The 20,347-nt window shown below is 44.9% G+C and overlaps 1 protein-coding gene across 1 annotated transcript in view; it reads left to right on the top strand.

Moving 5' to 3' along the window:
• Positions 1-20,347, top strand: part of ZNF423 (zinc finger protein 423) — a 503,577-nt gene that overhangs the window by 54,441 nt on the left and 428,789 nt on the right. The window contains exon 2 of the mRNA XM_085640111.1: positions 16,896-16,952. Within this exon, the coding sequence (XP_085496237.1) occupies positions 16,896-16,952 (57 nt within the window). The remainder of the gene's footprint in view (positions 1-16,895; positions 16,953-20,347) is intronic.

Here is a 20,347-nt window from a genome sequence, read left to right as displayed (position 1 = left end):
GGAATTGATTGCAGTGCCTGTGCTCGAAGGGCGGCGGGTTGGAGGTGGTTACTTGCCCTACTGAATACCCATTTCCGCATTATGATACAGACTTGCAGCAGATGCTAGCAATGCAGAGAGTAGCATCTCTTCCTGATACCATTTGCAGTAATAAAGCAAACATGGGAAATCTGTACATGGGTTTAATTTGATGCTTGATCGGTTAGACGTCTTTAATTAAGCACACCAAGTCATGTGTAGAAGTAGTGTTATGCCTTCTGTTTTTTTAAGCCTCTACGTTGCTGTTGCATTGCATCAGTGTGCATGTGGTAGGTCTGTGTTTCCCACCCACGCTCCATATTTCAGTACTAGAAAGGATAGTATTTGGAAATGTTGTTCTTTGTGGTCATTTGCTAATTTTTTCGATGGATGAAACCTTGGGGTGGGGGGGGGGGTTACTGATGTTCTAAAACAGGAAGGGCCTATTGACTTGTGAATTTGCTGGCATGGACTACAGAGGTTCAGGTCCTCATGTGGTATGTAAAGGGGAGAAGGTCATGGGTACACTAGCAGTCAGAAGCTATAACGGGTATTTCTGTGCGCCACTAACACGGGGTGTGAAAAGGAAGGTTCAGTGTTGGAAATGAATTAATCTGGCCCTTGATAATACTTGTGAACTGGGTGCAGGAGGGAAAAATGGTGCCAACAAGGTAGAGCCATGAGGAAAGGCATCGTGCAGAGCAGAATAACTGATAAGTTTTGATTTGCCAGTAGGTATATAGTTTTTCACAAATTGTGCTTACGAAATTGACTGGGAGAAATGCTGTTGTAATGTTTTTCTGTCCTACTTCATTGTTTTCAAAGAGTGTACGTTTTTATAAGGATTAGAGGATTAAGCTTCATTTGTGTATCTATAAAGTCTCAGCTCACAGTATTGGTAAAATAGCTAAGTTGGTTAATGCTTCTCATATAAGGAGTGTGTTATTGTGTTTATGTGTGTGTGTGTGTGTGTGTGTTTAATCACTCGACTCAGTTAATCCTCAACTGCAGGCTACACTTTGGTATCCTTATAGGATATTTCAGTGGGTCAGACCTTCGGAGAGACCTTTGTGGAAGATCGCAAACCGCTCCGTGGTGGCACATGCAACTATCAAGACGTTTTTTTGTATGCATTTTTGTATGCTTGAATGTTTTAAACACCAATCTTTTGCTCTTCTAAGACTGATGAGTACCTATTATAAAGTGCCAAATTTTATCTTGTGTGGTATATAACTGGTCGCAATGAGTGAAATTATATAAGGTGTATATAGACCACATATCTTTTATCCATGCAAAGCTTGAAAATTTACTGCAAAACTGACATGCATAGACAAACCTTGTTTCTCTGCTATATGTCTGCAGAGTGGTGTGGTAGTGTCCAGCTGGGCTCGCTTAGCAAGGTAAAACTTGGACCAAAGGAATTATTGTCCAGCGCCTATTGAACAATTTGGAGGTAGGTGCCTTAGATGGAAGCAGGATGAGCTCCAGTTTCCCCAGCCCACCTTCAGGCTGCTGCTCTGCACAGCACAACATCCGTTTAACGTTCTGCGGTGCAGCAGCATGTTTCCTAGTGCTGGATCATTCGGCATCCATTCCCATCTGGAATGGCTCAATGGGTACTGCCCAGATCCTGGCTCTGGTGTGATAGTAAGAACAGGAACCTGAATTCCAGAATGTTGCCATTCATAATGTGTGAGTGCGAGCAATTATGGATGACGAAGAAAAACTGGGAACAGAAGGAGAGTATGGGAAAATGGAGAGCGAGCCAGCATTGGCAATTTCAATCGGTCTCACCTATGCCTGAGGTATTGGCTTTGTTAATGTCTTTTAGCAATGTTGCACTGCAGCACGGTTGCTGTGCAGCATGGCTGCAAGTTAGAAAAAGAACTGTGATGCTGCCCGCACTGGGTGCCTCATTTCACTTTTTTTCTGATGGGGGGGGGATGTGGCAAAGCAAAAGTGTGGGAAGGAGTGGGATGAATGGACAAAGCAACAACATAGGAGTGGAACAGGGCAAGAAAATAATGTGGGCGGGTGAGAGGAGAAAGCAGCAATGGAGCAAATAATGACATGGTGGGGGAAATGACTGGGTAAAAGAGGACGGGGCATTCAACAATCCTGGAGTGGCTGATGGGATGGGGAAATGCAATGACAGGCAGGAAACAATGCGAGAGGGGGTGGGCAAGCAATGCTGCTAGAAAGACTGGGCAAGCAATGCTGCTGGAGAGACTGGGCAAGCAACAATGATGGGGCAAGCAACAACGCAGAGCTGGATGAGTGAAGACAGCCTGTAAACACATGCGCTCTTATGGAGGGCTACAACTAAAAGCAAATAGTAGCTCTAAAAGCGTGAGCAATGGAAGGACACTGGGCATGAAGCAGTACTTGGGCCGTGCTTCAGAGGTGGGGCAAACACACAAAGAGGAAGATAATTTGACAGGAGCTAACCAAAGCGAAGAAAGGAAATGAAAGTGGCAATGAAGCCAACCAATAGTAAGCAGTGGGTGGGCTCTAGGCCCCCTGTAGGAAAATGAAATGTCTTGCAAGTTACAGCACGTGAGTTTTAAAACAGAGGGGCAGCCTGCAAAACATGGACCGAAAGTTGGCATGAGGCAAAAATAAATGTTGAATGCATGCAATGTTATGGTGTATGTTAGCTGATGCAGAACCAGAGGCATGCTGGACCAAAGCTTACAAGTGGCAACAAAAACCCCAGAAGAAGGGGAACTCAACTGATACAGAGAGGAGTTGAAGTTATTGTAGAAGACAGTGAATAATAATGGTTCATATTAAGAGGAGACACTAGCAAATGGAGGTTGAGTGGACTAGCAAATCAGCTGATTGAGAAGTAGGGAGAGAAGACCCATTCTGATGAGTAGCTGAGAGAGATTATAGTCACAATTGAGACAGAAATATTGATTTACTTGTATATGATGGCACCTGGACTGTTTCCGAGACGCGAGAAGGAAGAGAGGATACAGGTTAATGAAGGATACAGGATGAATGCAGAGGGAGTATTGACATACGTTTCTGTCATGGGGGCACACGAATTGGAGATGTTATTGCTCCCTGAGCTGTTCAAGGTTGTAACCTTTGCCACTGAGAGATGTTCATTGTTGGACTTCAAAGGGCAAAGAAAAGCAAGCACACCACAAATAGAAACTGTATTAACCATAGTAATATCTCTCCAGCGAAACAAAAACATTTCTATTAGCCTTTACTTCTAGCCAGGCAAGTAGTCCATTTATGTGATTAAATAATGCAGAGTGAAATATTTAAGGGTAATATTTAATTGCAAACACTTGTCATTTGCCATAGTGTTTCTGTGTTTAATTTTTATCTGCTAATTGGTGAAGCTATCCTGACTTTCATGCTGCCTTGATGCTCAGCATCGACTTCTGTTTCCTCCTTGCATGTCTTTTCTCTGGATTTTCATCCATCTTTTCTATATTTTCCAAAACCTTTCTTTTATTTGAGCTGTCTCTGTATTTTTCACGGTGCATGATACTCTATATGCAAGAAAGCATTTCTGTTCAAAACCCTGTGGAGTGCAGGAATTCTTCACATGGGACTGATGTTAGACTTTTATGAATATCTGCTAAGGAAAGACCCCCTTCGAAGTTGTATGTGGTGATGTTGAGCTCCCTCCTATACCTGCTGCTGCACCAGACCTGTGGCGTAAAGACGAACTATACAATGTTTGGTGGTAACAATTTGATTTGTGTGCTTGGGTTCAAACCTCCTCTTCGTGATTCGATTAATCTTTGGTAAATGACCAAATGAAGGAGAAGTCACACCAATATTTTCTGAACTGTACCAAAGCTACCCATCTTCTGCCGCAGTTTAAAACCAACTTTGTGGTTCCTTCCACCCATTTCATGCGATCATACATTACTTGGACCTGGTGTTCCAAACCAATGCTCTAACGCAACAGGAAAATGCCCCTTTGAGAGTGTGTATTGCTAATCAGTAAGGGCAAGTGTAAGTGGTGACAGATGTTCCAACTCCACTCTCAGCTGTGAAAAGAGTGCAGGCTCTACCATTGTAGCCTGACTGCCCTCCTAGGGTTATTGTTCAGTTAGGGTGCTATGTATGGTTGGCATCAGTTGTTTCCGGGAACAGCCAGAGAAAGCACAAGTCTATTTGGAACAATGGTCTCTTCAAAGTTGAGAGTTATAAGCAGGGTGTTAAGTGGGATAAACAATGTCAATGGGGAGGGGGGGGGTCTCTAAAAGAGATGTAGCCTAGTAAACTAACTAAGAATCCTTTCCAAAAGGCATGGCCTGTGTAATTAAGAATGTGATGTAAAAACATGTATACAAAAATCTTCTGCTTCCCATTGGCTACCACGTGATCAGTATTTTGGTGTCTTTCTGTTATTGCATCCAGACATATCACACTGAAAAGGACCTGCACTGATTGTAGGCCAAACGTATTGCCTTTGCTACTGCTTGTATCAGAAGTAACAGACAAATTAGTAACAACAATGATTTTGTTGTGAATAACTAAAAAAACAAAATGTGCAACTTATTAAATAGGAGTCTGTGATCTAAACATTATAAGATCTGTAGAAGGTGTTGTAGTCTTCCAAGTGACTCAATTATGCTCGTTCTTCCGTTCACATCACTCCCTTCTGCTCTCTCTGTTAGAAACTTATAACCTTTTTCTTCAGATAGCTTTCTGAAATCCTCCATCTGCACATCTGACACATAATTTGTTTCCTCTTCAACAGCCCTTTCTCACTCTCTCCTGCATTTACTTCATTGCATATCTTCACCACCATTCACTTTCACAACTAACTAACTCATCTATACGCATAACTATGTACAAATCTTGGAACAGGCTTGCAGAGTGTGTAGCTGGTAGTCCCTTTGCTGTTTCTCCAGCATCTCTTGCTTCTTCTCTCTATGTCACTGCTTAATTTGTAAAAATAAATAGGTGCACAGGTGCAATGTTTTTCTTAGGAGCCTGCACTAGCACTACCGCATTCCAGGGTTGCTGAACTCCAAGGCTGTCTAGTCCTAATTCATCTCTTGCCTTTCTTTCACTTCCTTCACTTCTTTTGCCTGTCTCTCATTCTCGTGTAATCTTTTTCAACTCTGCATTCTCCCATTGTTTCTGTTTTCCTATTTTTCTTTTCCTTATTTCTCCCTACCTCCTACTCTTGGCCAAAGTCTAGTGATAAAAAAATAAGTCATGGCCACACAAATGCAACCCCCTTTTTAAATTAAGGACCACTCGTAGGGGAATTGGCTACATGCTACTTATACAAATGTATTAGACCCTGAATAGATTCTACTTCTGTGGCTCTTTGTGTGAGCTGAATACTCTTATCTCAAATGGAAAGATGATCAGAACTGTAGTATGGAGCACTATATCAAACAAGGTGCCATTCTAATAAATTACAATCCGTAAACCCCACGAAGCATATATTTGCACTTTGTTTGAAAAATCTGGACATTAACTTCCAGCTGTGAGATGAACACTTTAAGACGGCAAACGGGGAAACATTAGTCAGTTTGGTTTTAGTAGAGGTATGCGCCAATGAGACTGTCTTCTTCTTAAAAAGTTGCAAAACTTTGGTTTTACAGGGGCTTCCACAGCCTCCGATGTCAAACTACTAAACTCTAGTGTTTTTTTGAAGATGCGAATCAAAAGTTATGAAATGTGTACAAATTCTTAAATCCGGGCAGCAGGAAGATGAAGCAACAGTACTTCAGATTTGGAATTAAAAAACCACAAGCTAAACTGTGCAGTACATGAGATGAACCTCCCAGAAAGAGATGAGGCAGTAGATCTGGGAGTTGGCAATTTGCATTCCTTTATTAATTTAGGTGGCATTAATCTGTTACTAAAGCCGAGAAGCTACACGTGTTCCTTTGAAGTGCTGCAACCAAAGTTTGTAGAGCAGAGAGGGGTGAAGCGCCTTTAAGAATGAAGACGCCTGCTTTAATGAGTGAATACCCAAAGCATGATTATTAAAGCAGTTGATCTTTTAACTGTAAGAATATCCTCACTGCTGCACTGGGGAAATCCGTTCTAAAAAATAGTTCACTGTAATGAAGAGTAACGTCTTGATTTATAAACCAGATTTGATTCAGGCCTTACCACGGCTTTCAAAACGGATCTAACATAAATGTTGTCCTTAAAGTAGCAGAACTTCTAAACCTTAATGGAAATACAGGTTCCTGATGCTCTAAATGGGAAAACATTGTTGTGTGTAGTAACTACCTGCCTTAAACACATTTTGTATCTTTTTTTTTTTTAATTCTCAAATCTTAATGTTGGATTAACAAGTGCTAGGTGTCTGCCACAAACTGTTTGAAGACTCCAAAGGACATCACAGGTGCTGAGTCTTTCCAAGTAGAAAATCGAATATAGATCAACAAATGAGTTGTGAGCGAAGGGTTTTAAAACATTTCTCTGCTGCCGCCTTCCAGCAGCCACATGGTTGTGTCTAAATGGAGGCACGATCAAATGCACATTCTGATGTCTATGTACACACCATCATGAAACCAAATTCAACCTGACAAAAATGTTCAAACTAGCCCCATAGTACAGCAGGCCGCAACTCGGATGGGGCCAAGGTGGCATGTTTGGGTCATATGGCCCATCCAGCTCTGAAAGCAGCCTCCTAGCTTGCAGCCTACTGGGAAAATGCACCTGATGCAATTGCCATTCCAGCGGCATGCACCAATGAGTTTGCGTAGAGCCATTTCAATGCATTTTTTTTTTAGTAAAAGGGAGCATTTTTTTTTACATAGCATGCTGAAGGTAAGCCATGCACGATGGATGTTTCCTTCCCCCTTGTAGGTTTGTTTTTGCTTCATCCGTGAAAATCCCTTTTTCCACCCAATTTTCCCTGATTAACTCCCGTTTTGTGAATCGTGTGATAGTATGCATAGCATTTCACAAAACACTGTTCTATGTTACTTCAAAGAAGTCTTTGTTATTGCTCATGACATGGTGTGGACTGCGATCGCTCTCTATTCATCATGTGTTATCAATTCATGGTCTGGGTTGCCAGTTAATAAGCCATGATTACATTTGAAACTAGAAATAAAGGGAGTGATCTTCCTCACAGATACTTTATGCTTTAAAGTGACAATGGTTTCTAGTATCCGGTTGAGTTACACTTGATTGAAATTAAGGTGAAAATGGCCCCAACTCTCGCTTCTCTATCAGGTTTTAGAATTAGTTATGCAGGTGGGGAGGTGTAGTTCGATGCTCAGTGTTACATGGCAGTTAACCTCTCCTTGAGTACAAGGCATGACCTGTTAAGAATCCTCCAAGTCCAAAACTTTATTTGTAACTGGATGTGTCCTAAGGAGAGCACCCCATGGGGAGCAGGTATCTGCCGTCACAGCCAGGTCCTCTCCCACTAATCTTCACAATACAACACCTAAATCTCGGTTAAGGAATAAAACTAAGACAAAAATATGCCAGTACACACAAATGAGCAAATAAAACACACCTCCCTCAAAGACATTAGAAGGAGAGTATGGAAAAACATTTAAGAATTAAAACTCAATTGCTCATGAGCTGCTGACTCATATAGTGGAAACATTGTCCATGTAATCCACATATGCACAAACCTCACCATACAGCCTCCACCAGTCACTGTATACCATCTATATGAAAACGCTAAGCTAGTCAGGCCACAACTCCCCACCGCCACACACATGCAAACTCTCAACCGCTAAGGCTACGAGTCTCTAGACCCCATTCTCATGAAAATGATCAAATATTCAAGTGAAATACATTTATTTGGCGTTGCAACTTGTGTGGAAGATATAAACCGGCAAGGAAACTGCCCCTCCAGTAATGCGAATGCCAATGTATATATACTGGAAATCGCCTGGCCTTCAGCAAAGACTTAAAGACCTCTCAAATAATTCTCTGCTACCAGATGTAAAATCAAAATGATCCACAGGCACCCACAAGTGCACACCAAGCATGTAAAACTCTTAATAATTATTCCAAGCACGCTGAACTACATAAAGTATTCCAAACATGCATATTTCTGGGGCAGGCTCGTCTTCAAAGGTCATTAGCAGAACTGTTTGTTGGGCCCAGTATGGTGGTTGCATGGTGTTACTTCAAGTCAGGGCTGCATAGCATGGCAAACACGCTGTTCATAGAGCTGGAGTAGAACATACCACAGCATATTAGGATTTAAATACATTGGCAGGCCTGAAAACCAAAATCAGCCCTGTAAACAAATATTCCACCCAGCCACACACTACAGAGGACAGTGACTATAAAAGGGAAAATGTGGCATGACTCAGTCGTGGTAGCCTATCCTGCTATGAAAGCAGCCCCCAGCTTGCAGCCAACTGCGAAAATGCACGCTTGGAAGAACAACAACTTGTTGAACCAAACAGTGAAATGGTAGGTGATGCCAGGAATGAGGAATATTGCACACATGGTTGACTTCTGTGTTCTCCTCAGTCAACCCAATGTGCACTTTTGGAGCAATTCCGGAGGACTCCAGTATGCGACACACAAGGAAATCAAAATCCTCGCTGGGTATCTTGGCTTCATCTGCTGTCCTTATAGCAGCAAGCGTATTGATCATTAAAGACTTTCCCATAGGCGCACGAGTGAACAAGGCATCCAAGCACCACCCATGTAAGCAATCACTGACCAAGGAAAAAGTGTTGGCTTTTGTTGATACAGTTTTTTTGTGTTGCACTAGCGATGCCTTAGACTGGGAACATCAACCATGTGCAAATAGGCCAGGAGTTTTAAGCACATTAGGTCTCCCACACTAAGAGCTGTGCGAGTCACTTGATAACGAAATGCTGGCCCAACGTCTGCCTTCTATTAAAATATAGTGTTCTCTTTGACTGACGGGTTGGAATTAAGTAGTCTCTTTTCTGGGTAATAGTTGGAGTGAAACAGCATAAGGCCCTAAGTGATGGACACTTGGGAGCTATGAATGAAGTTGGTGCCAGTGCTGCTTCGTTGTCACCAGTGATTCGCTTTTGCACCAGGAGCCGGACTAGAGGTACACCTGGCTGTGCAGGGTACTTCCGTTTACCAGGAGGAAGGAAACCTGGGACAGAAATTGAATGATCTTGAGTAAAAGGAGGAGCAGGAGCAAGTAGTGAGGATTATTAGAGGAACCAGAAGAGGACCAATGGAATAGAGTGAGAAAGATGGGGGGACTGGGGGAGAGACGGGGTTAGAGGGTGAGGAAATGGAAGGGACAGCAGTGAGAGCGGAGAAAGGGAGTTGAAGATAAGTGAGAGAGTTTGAGTTTTATTTAGAAGTTACTGGGGAGTGTATTCTACCTTGGAATGTTCTGAACTGCGCATAGTTGTCCATCTTTGGAGTACTGTCAGGTCTCAGTGTGAGAATAGGTTTTGAGGGCTGGGTGGAGGATTAACAGTGAGCGCCTTTTATAATGTAACATAATGATTCTGCTTAATGTAGAACTGGCATAGTCGTTTCTCTCCTCATTAACATGTAATATATTGTTTGTGAATTGCGACCTGAATTCTGCATTGTTCTCTATAAATACTTTGGTACTAATAAATTTAAATACACAAAATAAGTGGTGGATCCTTCAATCTTATATGCTACATGTTTGCCCTAAAGTCATTCTTGCATACTTCTGACGTGTGAGCAAAGAAGAATAATGCCTTTTCAATTGTTTAATTTCAGTTTTGTTTTAATTCCTGCCTGCATGACAAAAATGCCATAAGGCATGTTAAAAGATGCCCCGGATGAAGCCACACTGCTTTTCCGTCCACCTTAGCTAACACAAAATGCAGTATTGATTGCCATATCCTAGTAGCTTCTTCAAATTAAGAACTAGGAAAGGACAAAAATAGTCCTGAAAGAAGCACAGGTTAAAAGTGCTGCGTGGGAGAGAGGTGTATAAAATTGTTAGGCGATAATGCTGTTGTATATTTGAATCACCCACGCAGTGCTATAAATATATTATAATGTAAGTAATTTAGATTTCTTTTTTTTCTGTCTTCAGTTTCTTTATGTGGAAGCCTGATTTTCATATGGCTGAGGAAGTTTTATTTTGAACTAGCGTCTAGTGTCTTTTTGTTGTAAGATCCATGGTGCTTTTAATTCTATAAACCCGGAGTCAATGTTCATCTCCCAATTTACAGGGTTGGATTGACAGAAAAGGTTCCAAGCAGGACCTAAATGTAAAGATATTTGGTTTAGGTAAAGCAAAATCGATAACGCTGAAGCACTTTTCATACAGTGACATTAGTAGATGATTCATGTTTATGCACACCAAGTGATGAAAGGGGTGCTGGTTAAGGAGTCTCTTCTGTTTGGGACTGGATGAAGGGTGAGAGGTGGAAGGTTCCACACTGAAGAATTATGTGGTGTTTCATGAAGAGATGTGTCTTCAACTCTGCTCAGCACTGAAAGAGTTTTGCAGAAAGCCTGATGAGTAGATGTACTTTACATTACCTCCTGCGTGTTCTGAAATATATCAAAAGGCCAAGAAGTATGAGTTCTGTTCTGATGGTTTTTTTAGGTCTCGCCTGACCCAGCGCATGCACTGTTCTGGCGAGACTTATTGAGAGGGCTCCAAAAAGTGCTACCAGGCCAGCCTAGAGCTACAGTGCATGTGGGCGGGCGCGCGCGCCGCGCTTTACCGCCATTACTTTCACTTTCGTGTTACAACAAGCATTGGCATAGCCAATAGGTCTCGCTTTTGGGACCTTATAAGAATTTAGTTATGCAACTGTTTGTTGCATGGCTAAACACTTATAAGGTCCCAAAAGCGAGACCTATTGGCTATGCCAATGCTTGTTGTAAATGATGTTGAACCTTGGAGTGAAACTGGGGTTCAGTAAACATACACTGAAAAGTCTTGTGAATGTAGAAGCTGATCTCATCACAGGTGTTTTTAGATATGATAGAATTTCCCATACTTTGTGAATCCACTGGTTCCCAACTTAAAGCTTCAACGAGCTCTAAAGAAATAGAAAATGTTTAAAGGAAATCACTAGATTTATATGCCAAGACCTATCTTGCCATACACCCAGGATTTGGATCTCCATACCAGTCCAGATGCAACAGAGACACCAATTTTCCCATTTTGGAAAAAATTGAAGACTCAACTTCAAGCAACAGTTTCTCTGAAGTTGACCTCACTGCTAATGTTGCAATTTTCCAAATCCAAGGACTTCTTGACCCCCATTCCATACTACTACCTTTGTCCTGGGCTACAGGAATTCCTCCTTTATGTACCTTATTTTCTGCCACAGCTTCCTACAATCCTGTCTGCCTATGCAAAGCATAACCGCTACACAGCAATTTCTTTGCTTTGTACCTTGGTACATGGTTAATAACTTCCATACCAACAACATGCACGAATACACCATTTTGTATGCAAGTAGTCTCAAACTATGACAATGAGGCAAATAGGACTGTTATTCTTTTTGCTGTAGCCAGGGTGTGGGGGGAACTATGTAATACTTGGTCATAAGATCAGCTGCATCTGTAGTCCTGCATTATGTATTGGTGAGAAAATCTGGATTTGGGTTTCAAGCTAAGTGATGAACATTAGAAAGGTTTATGCTTTCCAGATCGAACATTGCCATTCCCAGGGCTTGCCTGAAGCCAAGATTAATGGAGCATTTCAGCAGCAATTAGTTGGAAGACTGGGCCAAAATGGTGGGCAGGATTTCATGTAATAATTCTCCAAAATAGCGATGTTTAAAATATGATAGCTCCCTGGATTGTTGAGTTATTTTGTGCTGGGGGCTTCTTTCTCCTAAGTATTTTTAGGTCTCGCCTGACCCAGCGCATGCGCTGGTCTGGCGAGAGTTATTGAGAGGGCTCCAAAAAGTGCTCCCAGGCCAGCCTAGAGCTACAGTGCATGTGCGCGGGCGCGCGCGTTGCGCTTTACCGCTATTACTTTCACTTTCGCGGCTGCTTTGATGTTTGATCGTGATTGCGATCGCAATCACTTATACTTTCGCGGCCGCATGGCCGCTTTGCATAGCCAATAGGTCTCGCCTTTGGGACCTTATAAGTATTTAGTTATGCAACTGTTGCATGGCTAAACACTTATAAGGTCCCAAAGGCGAGACCTATTGGCTATGCCAATGCTTGTTTTTAATTGGATGGGCCCGCCTTTTCTCCTTAATCTGCACTAAGGCTGCAGGAGTTTGATGCAGCTGGCATTTTCACTGGTAATGAAAATGCAGCAGCAAAATAGCCACATACTCATTTTGACCCTATGGATTGGTTCTGATGCTGTGATCGGTTCGAGTTTCTGCTCCTGTGTTGTGGTGCTTCAAGGCGATCATTATGTGGGATGGCTGAACCATGCTGCAGATGTGGCTCACTCCATTCTTTGACCATTGAAACACATCACCCTTCGTTGTATAAATTGCATTAACTATTGTGCCAATTTCCACGGAGGTCTGTTTACTTTTTATTCTCTAAATGTTCATGAAGGGTGAATATCCTGGAGGCAGGTAATTATTTGGTCTAGCAAGGTCACACTTAGTGGCGACCACGACTGGTAGGCTTCCTGTCCTGTACATCTTCCTTTCTGTTGAGACCAGAGGGTCTTCCTTTAATGGCTGCCACTTAAGACCGGGAATTGGGTTCACCAAGGTCGAATGCCACCACTTAAAGACTCTGAATGCACAACCGTGTTAGTAAATCAGTGAGGCAAGACAACAAGCCAAGTTTGTTTCTGTCTGCTTCAGTAACTGGAGAATTGGTTTGCTGCTTTGCAGTGGCGGCTCCTTGTTGATCAAGAGGAATCCTCTCCAATAAATCACCAGTTATTAGAACTTTGTCATAGCCAGGCATGATTTCAGAGCAATGTGAAGAATTATATATCGAACGAATGACCTTTCAAAAGAGACTCTTCCTATTATTCTTCCACGCAGTTTGCGTAGAAATTGAGCTAGATGCAGGTGAAAGAGATTCACACTTGTCTCACACTGGAGTACCCGTTAAAGGAGTTCAGAGGGTAAAAATTTGGTAAAGTCTTGCTGAGTAATGAAGAGTTCCTTGATTAGCTTTCAGGTCACCTGGTGCCTTAGAAATATTCACGCATCTTCCTCGGATGCATCGGTGGTCCATTTTAGCTGCATGCTGTTCATTCTTGGAGTGCAGCTTTTGTGGCTGCTGTCTCTGATTTGTTAGTGACTGAACCCTGCTGTTACTCAACAGCAATGTTGAGCTCTGCACATACGTTATAGGAGTAATTAGGTGGCCAGGGTGGAATTATCTGCTCATTTATTTTATTAAAAGCAATCACCAACATTTCTTGGAAAAACACTTCCCAGGATGAATAATAACTACCCATATCTTAAGAAAAATAGCTACTCACTCCATGCATTATGTTTAAAACGTGGGAAAAGTAAAAAAATATATATATCTTTTTTTCCATGAGAAAAGTTTAAGTGAAATTGACTGAGGGCAATGATTGGTATGGTATAATTTAAGCCTTAGTTGCTCAAATCTTTTAAAGGTTTGTCAAAGTGTTATGCAAAAACTATCATGACGTTGTGAATGCTATCAAATTCTTTCACATGGTCATCTCCTCTGGTTGTATTAAAAGACTCCTATCACCATAGGAGATCAACCCAAATTACCAGCGGGGTATTGACAAGCCAGGTGTTCAAGTTGCAGACAATTATTTCTGTTTCAAGGCAGATGTAATCTTTTCTCCTTTTATTGGTATGTGGACTTTGACATTCACATGAATGTATTCTATAACATTTACCTAATTTATGTGTGTGCTTAATCATTGTACAAGAGTAAAGACAGAGCGGGAGATTCAGTAAACTGCACAATGTTGTTTTAAGCAGAACATTGCAAATTGCCTCAGAACTCGGTTTCTACAGAAATTAATCCATCTTTCAGTCATGATTTCTGAAGTGACTTTCAATAAGAGAATACGCAAAAAACGTTCTGAGCACTTTGCATGAGTATGTTTTCAAATCATTTGCAAATGTTGAGGCCTATTACATTTCCAGCTTCAACGTGAGACAAAGAAAACCAAATCCATTGCTTAAATCAGAGGTATTTGAAAGATACCCCGAGAACAAGCAATCTGGGTCCCATGTGGATGACAATAAGTTGCAGTGGCAAGACCTGAGAAGCCAACCAAAAATTTCATTAAAAAAAAAAGAAAATAATTATGAAATGAGCCTCTTTAGAGAGGCTCATTTCTCTTCTCCTATACCACAAGGACCCAACCGCCCCACTGGCGTAACGAAATGTGAGGGAGCCCCCCTGCAAGGTACATGGAGGGGCCCCCTCTGGACTCATGAAGGAGCTCTCCGGGCAGAGTACTGTGCTGAGGGGGCCTCCTTGAACTTGGGGGGGGCCCCCGCACAGCAGGGACAGCGGGGGCCTGTGTTACGCCCCTGACCACCCCCCATAGTGAATCTGGTCCACTAAAAGCAATGCATTCTACTCTGTAGCACTGCAATGAAGATACATCTAAGCTGCTCACAAGGCCATCAATAACTGAATAACCCATGGGAGATAACTTGACAAACATAAGTTATGACTATGAAAGACCTAGAGCTGTTAAGCACCTCCATATCCCAAGTCAGGACTATAAAAATGAATTAAAGCGCCTATAGTGCATGGTGAGAGACGCTTTATCAACATCATACTGAAAGTTTTGATGACATCATTATTCATAAGAGCAAATATTGAGTGTGTTGTTGATGCCCCCAAGAACTATACACCGTCTTTGGAGGACCATAATATATGACTACCTGAAATATATATTTTAATATTACCTATATGAAATATTTTTAGATCCCTATTTCTAAATCTGTAGAAAATGGGCCTGGGTTTATAAAAGCACTGCTATATGCTGATTAACAATAGCCCAAACTATAATATATAAATATATATATATATAGGAAGCTGCGGCCTCCGTGACGTTTGGTTTTTATTGCTGACTCTGGGCTGTCATCACACCTTCAGAATCCGTCTTGTGAATCCCACATTCTGCCTTGTGACCCTGCATGTTTGCTTCCCCGGTCCCTGCAGCTCTGAATCTGGTGTGATACTTTTTCCACAGTACATTTTGACTTTGTGAGTTAATATGGGGGAGCGTAGGCCCTTGTATAAATGAGCTGGTCCGGCTGAGCTCAGCGTGCGTCCGTGCCTGGAAGCGGGCCGTGAACAGAGCCCCCTCACTTCTCATAGCTCCCGTTTCTGGATCTGTGTGTGTCAGGGCACTGTGAGATTCTGAAGAGCAGCACTTCAAAGCGCCCTGAAACTTGTGCACCTGCCCCCGGAGAAGAGAGCGTCCTTGAGAGGGCATTCCAGACAGATTTCATGCAGATGCCGGTTGTGTAATCCACGTCTCCATGGCTCATCTGAGCCTCTTCCGCCCCCTGCCCGGAATGAAAATACGTGCTTTCCAAGTCTAGGGTATTGTCATGAAGGAGCCCTCTCTGGCCTCCACAGACAAGTCTGCGATGCACCCCAACACTAGTTGCAGTGGAATAAAATGATGCACACTTTGACCCTCGATAACCTCCCAGTGTTGACCCTTTGTCTGACTGTAAGCTCCACCTATCAGCTTTTTGTTTTCCTAACGTGGGAGAGACTGGGTGTTTTTTTGGGGGGGGAGGGTCAGGGAGTTGTTTTTCATAAGAATGAGAAACATTTTGATTGTTTGGACGGCAGGACAAGGAGCGCGATACCCTCCAAACGAGGGCGAGTGACTTCAACAGCCTCTAGTTTGTTGCCAAGGAGTAATGGAAAAAGTGAAGAAAACACTACAGAAAGAAAACATGACTTATAGATCCGGCCATATGTCATTGTTTCAGGTGGAGCAGTTCAATTGAAGCATCTGAAGTGATTTAAGACTACAATTCCCAGAATGCTTAGGTTGTTTAACGAAATTCCAGGACTGGACAAGAGCCTTCTCTGTGAAATAGAACCTTCTGGTAACCTTACTTGTGTACCGAGTTTGACAGTAGTTTGTGGCGCTTCGTTACGCTCTACACATGTCATTAACGGTCCTATATGATTTAAAAGTAATATCTGCACATTAAGTGGACATTTTTGTTCTTACAGAGGACATTTTCTGTGCCCTCATGCAAAAAACTGCAAAATGTGAGATTATGCCGATTATGTTCCTGCAATTTTGGCTCGCAAAGAATGTTGTCTGCATGTCACAAGTGCCATGCGAAGTGCAACAGTGCCACCTTCTGGTTGAAAATATGATGCTATCTAAACCAGGCAGGGGAGCGAGTGCTTAAAAAGTGCAGGCGCGCGCAACTGCGCTAATTTCAAACAGATGGCCCCTGCGCCCTGCTGCCCGCTCCCGCAAGGTGGATGCCAGCCCAAGCACGAGTGCTTGAAAAGAGCTGATCGATTTCTAAAGGTCTTCCCCTAGAGCAGCGCATGCGTGCTGCACTAGGCTGGACCTAACAACGTGCAGTTTGCCCATGTGACTGCTCTTCTGTACAAAGAACGTTGCACTGTACGATATTTTGTAAATTTTAGTCTGCATCGAGGAAGCTCTTTATTTTACCATTTTACAAGCAAACTTTGGCCAATTCAGGGCTGCTATGTTCTTTGTACAAGCACTTTTATCGCCCAGCTAGTGCTTTGCAGTTGCATGTATGAGCTATGCATTAGAAGTCTGTTATGAACTAGTATGAATTTCTCTTTTTAATCTTCTATTCAAATATATATTTAAAATGTCTTATTTTTTGTATTTGTTATTTTGTTATGATTGAATATATTTGATGGAATGTAAGAATGTATGTTATTATATCTTTAATGGTCATTTGTATTGATCGAATAAAGAACTTTGACTGACTGACTTGTTAAGTCACTTTTTGAAAGGCTGCTCTGTTTTATTAAAGTCTAAAATGCTACATTTTCTTTTTCAGTTGAAGAGGGTGAATCCTCCGAATTCCCATTGAACTGGGACTCCTTGACTCATTCAGGTAAATGCTTTAGTAATATTTCTATGTGTGATCCTTTAAAAATGCTCCCTAGTTTTATTCAGTTGCATTGTTGTGTTAATAGTATGACCACCACAAGTAGGCTGAACTAACAGTTCCTGATGGTAATCAACAACTTACATTGGTGGAGGAGCCTAGCGCGCATCCAAGATGGTCGCGTGAGCACAGGGCTCCCCGGACCCTTTCTGCTCCTCGGAATATATCCTGAGACTATCCTGATTTGGTGTATGGAATCTGGGAGATGAAGACCAGCTGATCATATAGCTCTTTTCAAAACTCTAATCGGACCTGGGAATCCTGAGTTATCGTCGCCGGAACTTTTGGGACCCACCCGACGGAGGTGGCCGGGGTGAAGGTGACCCGTGGGGCCGGGCTGCAATTGAACAACAGCGGCCTCAGCGCGGTGCCAGTTACCGATTCAGCACTTTCGGTTTCGGTTTTGGCCTTCAGGAGATCAGCTGGCGTGCGTGCTCAAGGTGGCGAGGTGCCTCCCGGGCCTCTGCCCGAGGTTTGCTTTCATCTGCTACTGGCGGGTCTGACGCCTCCGGCCCCTACACCGACGGTTTGTGGTCCTTTTGCTGGCACCCGCGCACCCCTTGATCGGAGGTCCCATTGAGTGACTGCGCTCACATGGCGGGCAAAGGGGGTCCGGAGGGGCGCAAGACCAAGGCCTCACTGCGCGGGGGAGCGGTCCAGAGCAACAACATGGACCGCTATACCCAGGGCAGGAGGTCCCCTGGCGCTGCTGGCCTCTCCCCGGATGCTGCAGGGGGAGGCACGACCGTCGCTGCGGAACCTTCCCTGCAGGACATTATGGGCGCCATCGAGGGCATCAGGGAAACTATCGCGACGCAATATGAGGCCCTGGCCCGTAAGATCGACACTGTCGCGATCGACGTCACCCTGATTCGGGCCGACCTCTCTAAAACCAACGAGAAGGTCCAGGCCCTTGATGCACGGACCTCCACCCTGGGTGCGGAGGTGTCGGATCTGCGGGCCGCGCTTGGGGACATTAGAGTGGTCAACGACCATATGGCCCGGCGGCTTGAGGACTTCGAGGGACGGGCCCGACGCAACAATATCCGCATCATTGGGGTACCGGAGTCCTCCGACAGCCGCCCGGTGGACCTCGTGGTCGAGGAACTTATCCTGCAACAGCTGTCCCCGGTTGGCCTAAGCAAATTCTTCGCTGTGGAGCGGGCCCATCGAGTTCCGGGCGGCCGGCCGCGGCCGGGGGCCCCCCCGAGGCCTATCGTGGCTAAACTGTTCCACTACAGGGACCGCGACGCTATTCTGCAGGCTTCACGGACCCGTGGCCCGGTCCGCTACGAGAACTCGACCATCAATTTTTATCCGGACTTCACGCAACTGGTCCAGAAACAGCGGATGGGATTCCAAGGGGTGAAGCGCCGTCTCCGCGAGCTAGGCCTGAAGTACTCAATGATCTACCCGGCGAAACTTCGAGTGGAGCATGGAGAGCGGACAGCCTTTTTTGACTCTCCTGTGGCCGCAAGTGACTGGCTGGACTCGCTGCCGGACGGGGGTGGCCGGCCCGGGCCCTCTGGGGGCACCGCAGGTGACGGGTCCCCTTAGACTGACCTTTGGTCCTTACTTTTTGCGGCTTGGCACTGTACAGTTGGGTCTTACTTCTTTTGCATACTGTGCTTTACCAGGACCCGTGAGGGGTGCGGGCGGGTACGGGTCCCTTTCCTCCTCCGGGGTCTTTTTGTAGAATGGGGTTAATGGGGCGACAGGCACACTGCAAGTTGGGGGGGGTCTTTGGCCCGCAGGGGTGCAGGGTGGGGGGCGTTGGACTTGGGGTGGGGTTGGGGGGGAAGAGGGGTTGTTTAGTTGTGTGTTTTTTGTTTACAAGGCGAGGTATTGATTTTTATCCATATTTGGGAGCGGTGCTGCGGGCTGGGGGCCTCTTGAGCTATTGGATGGGATGGGGGGAGACGGGTTGAGGCTTATGTCATGGAACGTCAATGGGTTGGGGGACCGTATTAAGCGGGGTGTTGTACTGCAATATTTGCGTCGTTTGACTCCTGATGTGGTGTTTCTCCAGGAGACGCATTTGGTCGGAAATGTCTGCCATGCGATGAACAGGGGGGGATACCGCCTCGTAGCCCATTCTGGTTTCACAACTGGCTCCAGGGGGGTGGGCATTCTCCTGCGAACCTCCCTTCCGGTGGAGATCACGAGGATAGTCTCGGATGACAGGGGGCGCTATGTGTGTTTGACTGGGAGGGGCAGCCCCTTACCCTGGTTTCAGTCTACGTCCCCCCGGGCCTCCAGAACTCCACCTTCACTGACTTGGGTCGAATGCTGCTTGACCTTCCGGACGGCCTCCTGCTCATGGGCGGGGACTTTAATTCTGTGGTTTCGGGTGAACTGGATCGTCACCCACCTAGGACCCTCCCCGCTGCCCAGTCATGGCTGGGTGGGATGTTGGAGACCTTCGGCTTGGTGGATAGTTGGAGACTATTGCATCCGACCCAGTGTCAGTTCACCTTTCATTCGGGGGCGCATGGGAGTCTCTCCAGGTTAGACTACTTTCTTATGCCCGCGGCGCAGACTGGTCGGATTCGAGAGGTCAGACACCTGGCGCGTGGTATCTCCGACCATTCTCCGCTGTGGCTTCTCTTTGACACCGGGTCGCGGTCCGCAGGTCGGATAGCTCCCATTAACCCCTGGTACCTGCGGGACCCTGTGACTCGTGACAGCCTGGTTAAGGCCATGGACCAATACTTCAGTGAAAACGAGGGGTCGGTGTCGTCTGCGTTGTCCCTTTGGGAAGCCTTTAAAACTGTGCTACGCGGACACGCCCTCGCCCAGATAGTGGTGGCCAAGAAGGTTAGGAGCGAGGCGGTGGTAAAGCTGGAGACTGACATCTCGGGGCTGGAGTCGGCCCTGGAGGCGAATGTTACTCCGGACGGACTACATGCCCTTAGCCTGAAACAGTTCGAATATAGGTCCCTGGTCACTGACGCGGCCAAAACTATGTATAGGGAGCGGCAGGGCCGATTGTATGACGCGGGGGACAAGGCGGGTAAGTTGATTGCGTGGCTGGACAAAAAAGAGAGAGTGAATCGTGTGGTCCCCGAGTTGCGTGCTGCGGATGGTGTGTGTGTGACTGAGCCGGATGAGATTGTGGAATGCTTCGCTGATCACCTCCGGGCGGTGTACTCCCCGGTGCCTGACAGGGACGAGGATGACTCTCGCCTCCTACTGAGAGATATTGCTCTGCCCGGCCTGTCCGTTGAGGACCGGGAGCGGTTGGACGCCCCCTTATCGTCGGATGAAATAGCGACCGCGATTCGTTCCCTTCGCTCGGGCAAGGCTATGGGTCCTAACGGTCTGCCCATTGAACTATACAA

This window comes from Triturus cristatus, chromosome 12, assembly GCF_964204655.1.
Source record: "Triturus cristatus chromosome 12, aTriCri1.1, whole genome shotgun sequence".
Taxonomy (NCBI): Eukaryota; Metazoa; Chordata; class Amphibia; order Caudata; family Salamandridae; genus Triturus; species Triturus cristatus.
This window is presented reverse-complemented; position numbering and strand designations above follow the sequence as displayed.